At 42.2% G+C, this 12,311-nt stretch overlaps 1 protein-coding gene across 2 annotated transcripts; it reads right to left on the reverse strand.

The window, feature by feature from the left end:
- Window positions 1-3,386: 3,386 nt before the first annotated feature.
- LOC131893493 (cytosolic purine 5'-nucleotidase-like) lies at window positions 3,387-8,473 on the reverse strand. 2 transcript variants are annotated; one of them, XM_059243534.1, is made up of 10 exons: window positions 6,281-6,728; window positions 5,990-6,120; window positions 5,819-5,915; window positions 5,560-5,750; window positions 5,079-5,463; window positions 4,903-5,015; window positions 4,520-4,822; window positions 4,273-4,428; window positions 4,009-4,168; window positions 3,387-3,925 (listed from the first exon to the last, which is right to left on the reverse strand). In XM_059243534.1, the coding sequence occupies exons 1-10, from the start codon at window positions 6,377-6,379 to the stop codon at window positions 3,800-3,802; spliced, it is 1,761 nt and encodes a 586-aa protein (XP_059099517.1). In that variant the 5' UTR covers window positions 6,380-6,728; the 3' UTR covers window positions 3,387-3,799. The 2 variants fall into 2 exon arrangements, with proteins under 2 accessions (XP_059099517.1, XP_059099518.1); XM_059243535.1 differs by lacking the exons at window positions 5,990-6,120; window positions 6,281-6,728 and adding an exon at window positions 7,983-8,473.
- Window positions 8,474-12,311: the final 3,838 nt, after the last annotated feature.

The following is a 12,311-nucleotide window of genomic DNA, read 5'->3' on the forward strand; positions in this document are numbered from 1 at the left end:
GCACTTGCGGTCAATCCCGAGGGTAAGATAATTATTAATGTTGGGCTGTGACAACGAAGCGGGAATATCCTTCAATTGGGACACCCAAAATCAGATTACAGGCCGAGCGAGGGAGCTGCCATCTCACTTTGTAACAAACAAAAACAAACATTTACAAAAGTACTGTCCAAGCAGTACTTAATTATGAGGGACTTCGACCCTCACCATTTGGAAATTGCCCAAATTTGTCGGCGCAACTTAGAGCGTAAGGGAGCTAGAGTAGTCAAACTGTCTAGGAGGCAGTGCGAACAAGATAACAACTTCAACTTGCTAAGTTTTAAGTCAATCGAACCTCTGCGTCAAATGCAATTGACTTTCGAAATCGCCCTCTACCGGCTCAAGAGTGCAAGACTGGAGATGATGCTCAGTAAACAAGCTCTGTAAACAAGCTCCATACTTTGGTAGGATTCTTGCTAATTTTCTTTGACTTTTCCTCCCCACTTTTTAGGAACCCCTCATTGGTTGGGGCATTTTTGGCAGATCATTGGGTATCAATTATTTCATTCTTCAAGTCTCTTGTTTGTTTGGTTCGCGAGTTTTGCATAAACAAGCCATGATAGCCCCAAAAGTCCGTTGTACTAGAGTCTTCATCCCTGCCATTTGTACTCGTCTGATTATGGTCACCCATAATCTCCCTCCCACTCTCTTTCTCCTTTCTTATTCTCTCTATATCTAGCTCTTGCCATTCACAAGGTGTCCGTTTCTAAATCATAAAGTCTGCATTTTAATTTCGCCAAAACTTTGTAATTTGAGCTCTTTGTGATATTTTTGGAACTTCAGATTTGATGCACGAATAAACATCTGCACTTTCCAATTATTCTAAACCATTTCGAAGCTCTAGTAAAGTATGGTAGCCATTTGAATACAGTGCTATATGTGGCCTCTTGCTTCAGAGCATCATCTGCTCTTTTGAACATATTTCCTGCGAGATGGCAACCTCGTATAGTACATTTCGAAAGTCAAAAAGTTCTTGAAACTCAGTACGACGTGGGTGCAAAATGGCTAGCTTAGCATCACGTTGGTAAGATCTTACTAACGTAGTGCTAAGTCATTCAACTTGTGCTCTCCTTGGTCTAGGTTTTAAATGCTGATATCTTTTGACACAGACGTTCGATTAGAATCAAAGTTGACGAACTCTTTTTGAGTCAACATGAGCACAACTTGTGCGAAGGAAAATAGATTTGGTTTGATTGGAATTGGAATTACTCATTTCCCCCACTTCCGTTGCTGTCCAGTGGTAACGTCGTCCATGGCTTTTTTAACCACTACTTATTTTTTTTTGTACATTTTCCAGAAATTTCAAAGATACTGAAGAAGTATTATCGAGTGCCAGTTTCTCGAACAAACGACTTTTGAAATGCAATTTAGCCGAGTTTGAAGCAGTTGAAGTTCTCAAGAGCTTCCGAATGACCTCAAGGCGAATGAAAAGTTTGTTTTCTGTCGTATTTTTATAGATGGATCAAGTCAGGTTTGATATTGAGAGCATCCGCCGAACTTTCATGATCAAAATCTGGAACATTCGTGATCTTCGAAGCATGAAGAGACGGGCCTGGGAATTTGGGTTTCGACTTCAAGGTACGGAGAAGAATATTTGATCCCTGGTTGGTACGGAGAAGAATATTTGATCCCTGGTTGAAGAATTTTTGATCCCTGGTTGATACGGAGCAACATATTATTGAGTGGAAGGAGGATAACGATTTTCATACGTATAGATGGATATATGGTGCGTTTAAGTCTAAAGATAATATCACAATGCTAATTCTGTACAAGTCGATTGTTCAAACGCAATTTATATATGATTCGCCTATTTGGGCTCCAATGAGTTCAGCAGGTTTGAAACGAGTCGAACGGACTCAAAGAAGTTTTACGAGGAACATTGCAACAAAAAGATAAAGGTCCATATTGACAGAGGTCATAGATGCATTATTCAAAGAAGGTACGAAATGTAACTGGCACCGTACATCTTCAAAGGCGTTCATAAGTTTTGTCTCAACCCAGGTTTTAACGTCAATTGTGGTGACCACAGAGGCTTGACGCGCCTTATAAAGCCTTGACGAAAACATCCAAATAAATCAAGACATATTTCTAGCCCGCAAAACCATGAGGAACAACATGATTTTTTTTATTTTATTCCTTACTGAAATTCTAGCTCAGATTAAAAAAAACATACCTAAAGAAATTTTCCTAAGCCAATTTGATTGTGAAACAGAAATGTGAAGCAATTCGACCCCGAGGGGATCACAAAAATCATGAATGAGCATTATTTTGTACAAGAACTTGCACATTTGCTAATATAGAATTCAATGAGGAATGATATTTAAAGCCGTTACGCGTATTTTTTTCCTTTTTAGCCCTACCGTGGCCTTAACCATGAATATAATCGTTTTTTTTTGTATTTTGGGTGCTAGGGTCGGAGGGGTAACCTCGCCCGGCCAGCGAAGCTAGCCATCACATCATCCGTATAAAGTTCCGATAGGCAGTGTCGTAATTCGTATCAGATTGGTTCTCCGTCTGTGGGCGTGGTTAGCGTCTAAAAGTTTCCTTGAGAAAGGTCGGGGAGGAGAATCGAACCAGGGACTTATTTTATGTTAGGAAACTGATCTAACCATTACACCACGTCTCCTCCCTGAATTAAAAATTAAAGATTTTGGTACACTTTTCATCCAAAAAAGTATTTACTACTTGCCTGAAAACATTATGAGCCTCAAGTACGATAAACGTGTTAAATCGACGGAACTGATGATCAGAGTGAGTTTGCCTTTGCCGTTGTGATAGTGCGAGCCACAGAGGAGCCGGCCAGTAGATTTAACGACATAAATTTGAAAAGCAGATATTTGGCTCATGCGCGAGTAATTAATTTTATTTTAATGAAACGTGTGCCAAAGAGTTTATTCTTTGAACCAAAACTATGATATTCATGATTAAGGCCATGGTCGTGCTAAATATGAAAAACTACATGTAACGGCTCAAGATAGCCCAAGTTGTGCCCGAACGGCACTGTGAACCTCATTTCTCTCCCGGCGGTAAGCAAAAAATGGAATCACCAAACCTTTGAAGATCATTCCTCATTGTATGCTTGTTTCAGTTCAGGAGTCCTTAAACATTCGCTCTCTCAATCTTCACATGGCATCCGACCTCAATCAAATCGCTAAATTCAGCGATCATGTAGCACCGATGGTAATGGAACTTGATATGGGTTTCATCAAGTACATTTTTGTTACAAACGTCACATAAGAATTAAATAATAATTGAGGTAAGTATTGACAAGGATATTGTGAAATGAGACCAGAGGGAAATCAGCAACTTTCGTTTCGTTTCTTTCCCACAAAGCGAGGCAAAGAAAACAATTCTTTCGATGCATTTATTGTTCTGATTTTGATTGGCAAACTCGACAATCGTCCTGGTGATGTAAGGCAATATGCAAGCGAATGTTGCAATTGATTAATAGTTGAGAAAGAGAGAAAAAGAGGGGGCACTAGTAAGATATGGTCTAAAAAAAATTTTTTGTAGCCCTCGTCTACGTGTCCAAGGTGTGTCTGTCTGTCAAGCACCTAGACATTTCGCACAAAATGCTCTTCTTCTTGAAAACAAGAGAGATATTCCGAAAGAAAAAAAACACAAACACGAGTTACGGATTTGAAATGGCCTTCTGGCGGACAAATACTGTCGTTTCGAGTGATGAATTCGAAGCCAAGGATTCGATCAAGACGGGAAAAAAAGGCAACAACTTCTCGACGGCGGCGAGCCATTCATCAATTAACTAATTGGAGGAGGCCGTGCTATCATCCTCCGGATCATCATCTAATTCGTGGGTCTGGGTGATCAAAGAAGGCTCTTCTGCGTAAGGATTCGGCACTCGACTCTCGGTACGTCGATTAATAAACTCCTGCAACGCAAATTCATCGTATCTTGTAGGTAATCCGGTTTTCAATATCAAGCTTCCTTAAGGGAAGGGTAATATGTCTCTACCTTTCGTTTGGCCATGGCATTTTCGACCTGATCTCGAGAGAGCTTTTGTTCATGGGTCACAGTGGATTCGTGTGGCATGAGCATGGCTGGGGCTCTGAACATGTAACTGAATGGATAGTGGACCAAGTTGAGAACGGACGCCGCATAAAGATCCGCATATCTGTCGAGAGAGAAAGATCAGAACCATCTATCTACACTAATCCCCCAGCCACTTTTTCGGGGAGCTAATTCATAATAAGTCACCAACAAACGACTAGCACTCACCTTACAACCTGAGACGAGAAGAAGGTTTGCCTGGATCCTGATCTGAACAACGATCCCAAGAGACCGTAGGACATGTCCATTTCGTGGATGACTTCTTGCATGGCTTGACGAACATTGGAAATATCAGGTTTCTCGGAAGCCGCTGAATCCAAGTTTCTGCACAAAGCGAAATTGACTTCAGTCACTTACGGATTGATGGCTACGGCTAGTTTAATATTGACCCTCAATATGTAGTACAGCTGCTTACTTGTACAGTTCACCGAGTTGAACATCGAGACCTTGAAGTTGGTCAAACAATTTGTTCTTATCGGTCCAGACGTGAAGCTCAGAATTCAACTCAGGCACGATGAGGAATGTCTTCCAACCCCGGAGCTTCTTGGACTTGAGCACGTCCCCAAAGATGTGATCGCCGAAATACAGGACATCCTTTCCCTTGGCTCCAATCATCTTGGAGAGCACTTCACAAGATCCACCCGAATAGATGTTGCCCTCCTCAATGGCACCGGTGTGTCGGCCAATCATCAGCTTGCCAGTTGATCGTTCAACTCGTCTAGAAACGAACACAAGGAGCATTGCCAATCTTCGACGTTTTATGTAGGTTTATGGTGGAGATGGAAAGGGGATTAATACCTCAAAACAGTTCCTTCGCCAAAGAAGCTTGGCTTCTGCGCATCCACGATCACATAATTGAAGTGACTCTCCCAGGATTCACCACTCCCGTCGTCCAACAAATAATTCATCACCTGCATCGAATGCCAGAAAATAAGTCCTCTTGAACAAATTCCGATATTTATTTTCGTCCTTACCTCGTTCGTATACCACCATTCGGAATTGGTTAACAGGAAGGTTTTCCTACCCGCTTGCTGGAGTCGCTTCAATAAGGTATTCAAATTGGAATCTTTCTTCACATATTCGGGCAGATTGTCGCAGATTCGACGCTTTAATTCCCCATTCATGTGGATGTAATCCACTGCATTGCGGATGTCTTGGAAGATGGACTTGTAGCTCATGAGCAAATCACCAAACTTGTAACCCTGAGGCACTTCTTTGTACTCCGAGGAATTGGTGAAGTAATCCATGATACAGGCCAACATGTACGTCTCCGGAACGTTGAACAAGGTATTCAGGACATAAATCCGGCTGTCGTCCAATTGGATGAACTTATTGGGATATTTCTCGCTGATCTCTTGACTGAAAATAGGCATTGATTCCATTTTCAACTAACCCATCGACCAATTTGTATAGTACATACAGTGATTTGGATTTGAAATCAATTGGATCACTCACGGTTTTAGGAACTCGAAGCCATGAACACAGACCAGAATATTGCCGAAACCGTCCACTTTGAGCAAATTTCCGTGCAGAGTATCGAACCACAGGCCTCGAATGGGGAAAGTGGGATCGTACTCAAAGTCTTGGATTATATCCGGATAGCCAATCTCAACCAATCGATCCACGAGCATTTTGAATCCAAGAATCTGAAACAGGAATCAATGCCCTATCTAACATTGAATGGATGGCGGACAGAAGCATTCGTGAAGAGTACCTCGAATTGAGGGGACTTATACTCGGCCAGAGTGTAGTCCATGTCGAATCCAAAGAACTTGATCTTCTCTAAATGCAGACTTCGATTGACAAAAATCCTATAAGAAAAGGAGGCAGGTCTATCATTGAAGGAAATTATCAAACTTACTGAGGAAAGCAAATCACGGATGACCTGTGCTCTGTTTCCCGTTTAGCCCCGATATTTGCATCATAACCCGAGCTGACGAAGTAGCCGTCCAAAAAGCTGCCCGATCTGGCCATGCCTTGGCCATCCGAACTGAACAAGGATTTGAACTCTGGACGCTGGTAGAGAATGGGATCCGTTCAAGACGACTTGGCCAACAGCATGCCCAACTCCGTGCCCGTGATCCATTTTGCTTTTTTTTTTAAATATTTATTATGATAATCAATAAGTAACAAGTCGCGGAGTTGGGGGATGTTGTTGGTCAGGTCGGGATTTTACCAGCAAGGCTCTTTGTTTATTCAACGCCTCGGCTAACTGAAGACCTTTTTTGGACAAGCCCTTTTTCAGGAGCATCTGCTGTTCCGTCTCAGATGACATTCTTTCCCACTTTTGGAGATCCTTGGTCTGTTTTTAAGGATCGTGTTCCTTGACGAGTGTTACGTGGCAAACTGATCTTGAAGTGCTACAAATCCAATGATATAAGTCGAGATCGTTAAAAGTAGCTGCCAACAAACAAATAAAAAAGGAGATAAGTTAAACAAGGTTCAATGTTCAACCTGAATGAAACGAAGTATCATCAACACAACACGGGATTAAGATGGCAAGGTCACAAGAACGACATGCCAACAATCCCAGGAAGCTTTGAACAATGTCAAAGCAAGCTGGCAATTTACGATTCTGCGTGTCTGATAGCTTGTTTTCATTTCATTCGTTCGCCAAACACGCAAGGTTGGAAAGTTCCACAAGGATCGACCGACGATATTTATATCAAGTATCAAAGAATGTACGTACGTACTCTACATACACTGGAGAAGGGTTTCTTTTCATTTATTCCTCATTTATCTCGGTGTTGAGAATGACAACTGAATCAATTACTGACGTGTTTTGAACTCGGAATCATGCTTTGTACACCACAATAACAATTTTAGTGCAGATAAATCTAAATCAGTCATTTCTCGAACGAACGAATAGTACTATATTAATATGAATGTTGGGAGCCATTGGCTTTCTGCATTTGAATCGAGATTTCTTTCGTGATCTCGTGGAAACTGGAACATTAAAGCCAGGGTGGTTTTCACCAAAATCACGAATTAGCTCATGGACAGCAATGATGAAGTTTGTCTCTGCTTTGAAAGGTTGGCCAGAAATTGATGTCAGTCGTTCAACCTATTTAGTTGGATCCCCAGAAAACTTTGCACTGGAGAATTTCCTATGCATTTACCCTTTTCAAATCAAACTGACGAAAGAAACAGCAGTGATAACTTGCTCCCATTTCTGCTTGTTGAAGAAGATTCTACGTATTTAGTCGTTGACGGACGGTCTTTTCGTGTCAGTTTCATGGGCATGAGAACAGGCTGATTTTTTCTTGGCACTAAAAGATCACGATCGACCCTCCCGCACAATTAAGGGTATCAATCGCGTTCAAGGGCGTAGTTGTTGATGATGAATTTCCGAGTCGCATTTGAACAGGGAAAGAAAGCAGGAATTCAAGGATTGAGCATCATTGCACCTGGCTCAGTCTCAAAAACATCTGACAGCATCATTTTTCCCTTCCTTTGAAATGGCGCCAAGCTACGGAGGCTACCTTCGCATAAAACGTTTATCTCGGGACAAAACCCGGGACGTATTCAGGTTGAAAAATAATCTTGACACGTCCTATCTATGGATAAGAACTACTGTAACATGACCCCATAACTTGGAGGCATTGGCTCACCTAAACTAACCTTCTAATACACTCTATTTGACCCTAAATGATGAAAAAACCAACAGAAGTCAAGGACGCAATATCTCAATTGGTTCTTGGGTCTGTAATAGAGGGGTTTACGGGTCATTATTAGACTTTGGGTGAGGTCAGGCTTTAAAGTTGTACGTCCGTCCACTAATCGGTGGATGGAGGAAAACGTCTCTTAAGTTGTGAATCAATTGAAACATCAGAATCGGATTCAGTTCAACAAATAGTCGTCAGCTGCTTAACGCTCACCGATGTTCCGCGGATCGATAATATTTCTTGATACTGCCATTGCTCCCTGAATCCGAAGGTGAGGTCATCGCTTTGCCCGCCCCCAAGCCCGGCCCACTCACGAGACTCACGTCCGTCGGGAGACACTGGGGCGGCGTCAGTTCACGGGTGGAAGATGCCATGGCTTTTTGGAAGTTGGTAACAGACGTCAATCAGTCAGTCTACCGATCAACTGAGATCTGGAACCTCTGGTGACTTTTTTAGTTCGGATCAGCTGTTCCTGTTCCACAAGAGAAGCGATACAGAGCCACAGGGATGTATTTGCAGCAGTGGGCGTTCTCACAACCTAACAAATCGGTAATGATGATGATGATGATGGTGATATGATGCGGATGCTTCTTGGGTTAGCAATGAACTGATTCAAATCGGCAAATTGGCCACCACAAGCACTGGAAAAAACGCGTGAGTTGTTGCTGTATCTATCTATGTATGTATGTATCTGGACAGAGAGAAATTGAACGAAAGGAGTTGTCTGACACACCGGACGTGTCACTAACTGTGAGTAACTGGCTCACAGACTGGAAGCTGCATTGAGGGCCAGGTTCGCTTCCAGCCTTCTTTCTTTCCCTGCTTCTCTTTCATCGTTGGGTACGGTTCCTCTTTGTCGGCGGGCAACTGGCTGACGATCACATACTTGCATACATACAGTTTGGGTCAGCAAAATGAAGCCACTTGTTCATTCATGATTGAGCATGGTCGTAACGTTTTTGACCCATGGCCTTCAAAAATTGTATGGAAAATGAATGATACAAGACCAACATTGAACATTGGGAGTCTCGAGACACATCCCCACATTCTTGCAAAGCTCAGCAGAACCCAGAAGAAAGTCGATTTCCCCGAGCAGACTCGGCTTTGACAACTGACACTGATACCGGCTTTGTCGAGTGTACTCTCGTGGATTGGTAGATAGTACTGTAGAACATAGCACAATACGTCCCATGGGCATGTATCCATGCGATGTGGGTGATGATGACAGATGATTGTGGATAATGATGCACTTGCAAAATGTGCGTTGATCAATTGAAGACATGCTTCCCATCACAGATTGAGAGAAATGAAGAAAATCGCAACGTTTAATTTTCGAGCAAAAGAATGATAAAAGTAAGACACTTTAGGCCCTTACGGAATGACGGAATGTACCTAGTTCATCATGAGTGCATAAGGATAAAGAATTCAAGAGCCCAAGTCGGGTAAGAAAGCCAAGGTATTGGCCCTTTGCGCCAGTAATTTTGACACATGCTTCTGTTGGTCATTGTAGGCTTGCAACATTTCCTGGGTATTTGCGTCGGATTTAAAATGTAACGAGATCACTTCCGTGACCATGGACAACGTCACTTGGTTGGTGACGAACTCGAAAAATTCCTGTGATGCTAGAGCACAACTCAGACGGAGCCGGAATTCTAGATCCGGCGGCTTTGGCTCAGATTGTTGGGCTAGGTCGGACATGGTATGAATATAGAGATCTCGAAGGTCCTCATAACTCATTTGACACTTATCCGAAAGGGCCAAAATGATGGTCGGTATGATGTCGCCTATGATTTGCGCGGTCGGGAGTCCGATTTCATTTAGATAAGTCTTCAAATCTTGAGGCAGCCGACCGTACGTCATCAATACGTCTAACGTGTTGGAGGAACTTTGCTCCGGCTTTTCGGACATCAGTTCAGGGTTGTCCTTTTCATCCGTGTCATCCAGAGTAAGAACCGGTGTCCGCTTTCGCTTGGCGACAGGCTGCGACTGTTTCAATCTATTCGGAGAAATCGGGGAACCCGGCGAAATTTCGGGCGACATCCTGGACGGAAGATAAAGGGCAGCCTCGCGCAACATATGATACTTTTCTCGAGAGTCTAAAAGGAATTGGGACAGTTCCTTGGTTGAGCTCAACATCCTGACCGTGTCTCCGTCCTCGATCATTTGCCAGGTTTGCCTATCCTGTATGAAAAAATTGGAGATTCCTTCCACACATTTGAATCGATTCTTCGGCTTCATTGAGGCCAGATACATGCCCAAGGTCTCTTTGAACATCAAGAGTCCATTTGAGCCCCGACGGAAGTCCGAGATAAATTTGTCCCGCAGATCTGGGTAACAACAGCCTTGAGAATGGCTACGGATCAATTTGACGGCATGATTGGCGATCTTTTCCGCATTGACCTGGCCTTTCCCTCCAAACTTCAAAGCTTGCATTATGTAAACCCTCATATTCTTAAATGACGTGTGATCCACAGGTTCCTTCGTACACAATGGCTTGTGACGGGTTTCGTCGTTATCTCGTTGATGTTTACTAGCCTTCAAATCCAGTGGTCTCTTCCTCTTTTTCAATGTGGAACTCTTTCTCTGAGAGCTCACTGATTCGGCCCTGGTCAGGGACTCAGATGACGACTCTCGATAATAGGAGGCATGGTGTCGTTTCCTTTTACGTGATGACTTTTCTATTAAAGATGGGCTCTCCTTTCCAGGAGCGTTTGTGGTTCCAGATGGCGGATCTTCATCATGACGGAGGGAATTGATTTTGGGAAAAGAGTCAATTAATACAGTTTCCAAAATGGGAGATGGGCAAGGCACAGGACAGACCAAATTAGAAATTGGACTGGAATGGGAGTGGTTCAAGTTTTCGTCAATGGCATCTTCGGGATGGCCGGTCGTCAGCGTGTCAGGCGAGACAACCGGGCTGGCAGGTGTGATCACTATAGAAGGTATGGGTGTGGCACTAGCTTGGGGTTGATCCTCTGAAGAGGCATAGAGTTCAGTGCTCATTGTAGACTAATTTTGATTTGATGATTGACGAGATCTATCTAGAATACCAGGCTGACCAGATGGCCAAGTCACAAAACTTCTAGATCAAGGTTAAGTTGGAGCAAAAAGGGCTAGATTGTCCATAAAAAACCCTAGAAAAATACTTCGATAATGTAATGGCTAAATAGGGCATAAATTATATTTTTCCAACTTTCCTAGATGGCAAAGGAGTTAATAGATATCAGAACATGTGATTCCGACCAAAGATTAAAGTTCTTTTAGACTTTAGTTTAGACTTTAGGTCCGAATGGCTCCTAAAACCATTACACAGGCAGCAACGAATTTCGGAGCAGAATGTTATTAAAAAATAATATGCATTGGAAGTTAGGGCATAAGGCAGTGCTGCCAGTTCGCGACAGGGTAAAAACGCCAGATGACCCCCCTAAAAACGCCAATTCAAGACATTCACCGCCAAATATATTTTAAAAACCGCCAGAAAAACGACATATATACTCTTAGTATTCTAGGGCACTCTAATGTACAATTGGATGCTTTTCTGCATGAGTTGAATTTATTGGTCTTCCATTAACTATTTGTGTCATACACAGAATTTGCTTTCACCACGGACTGTTATAACCAGATATTTTAAGATTGTACCATACTCTGTGGATTTCACAATTCAACTACTTTGATGAATTGCATTTCATAAAGCAAAACTATGATTCATAGTTTCTAGTGTATGTAGAGGTGTACTGTTGAACATTTTTGACACACAAAAATGTGAGTGACATGGCATCTGCCGAAAATTATAGTCCACCTTCAAACATCGCAGGATCTAAGACAGAAAAAGCTTTCCATCTCTGAAAGCTTTCATAGTGGCCCTGCATGTTTGACACTGGTTTGGTTTTTCGAAAGAGGGGGAACAGAATGGGGACATTTGTGTAATGCTGAAACAAGTGAAAATTGTGTTTATTTGGACATACCCTGATTTCAGTACAAAAATACATTGCCGTTTTGTCCAAAATTGTGCCACATCTGATGCATTTATGGAGAAAGCAGCCGTGAGAACAGTGATTGCCTCCAAAGTTGAAAACACAAATTTGAAAACCTTGAAAACATCTATTGAAACGGTAACGTTTGTACTCTATCTGCACGAAACACATGGCTATGTCATTTCTAGAGAATATAATTGATGATCATTCAAGTGATGATTCACAATTTAGATGATATTTGGGTCAAAAAACGCCTAAAGTCAGTCAAAAAACGCCAGCAATCCACCTAAATCAACCTATCAGTCAATGTTGAAAATTTTCTCGCCGCNAAACACAAATTTGAAAACCTTGAAAACATCTATTGAAACGGTAACGTTTGTACTCTATCTGCACGAAACACATGGCTATGTCATATCTAGAGAATATAATTGATGATCATTCAAGTGATGATTCACAATTTAGACGCGTCAATTTGTGCCCAAAAGTGTGCTATACATTAATCAAGTGCTCTGAAGTATGAAACTGAAAGTGCGATGATTAAAATTGCCGAGGCACAACTTGCATTCTT

Source organism: Tigriopus californicus, chromosome 2, assembly GCF_007210705.1.
Source record: "Tigriopus californicus strain San Diego chromosome 2, Tcal_SD_v2.1, whole genome shotgun sequence".
Classification (NCBI taxonomy): Eukaryota; Metazoa; Arthropoda; class Copepoda; order Harpacticoida; family Harpacticidae; genus Tigriopus; species Tigriopus californicus.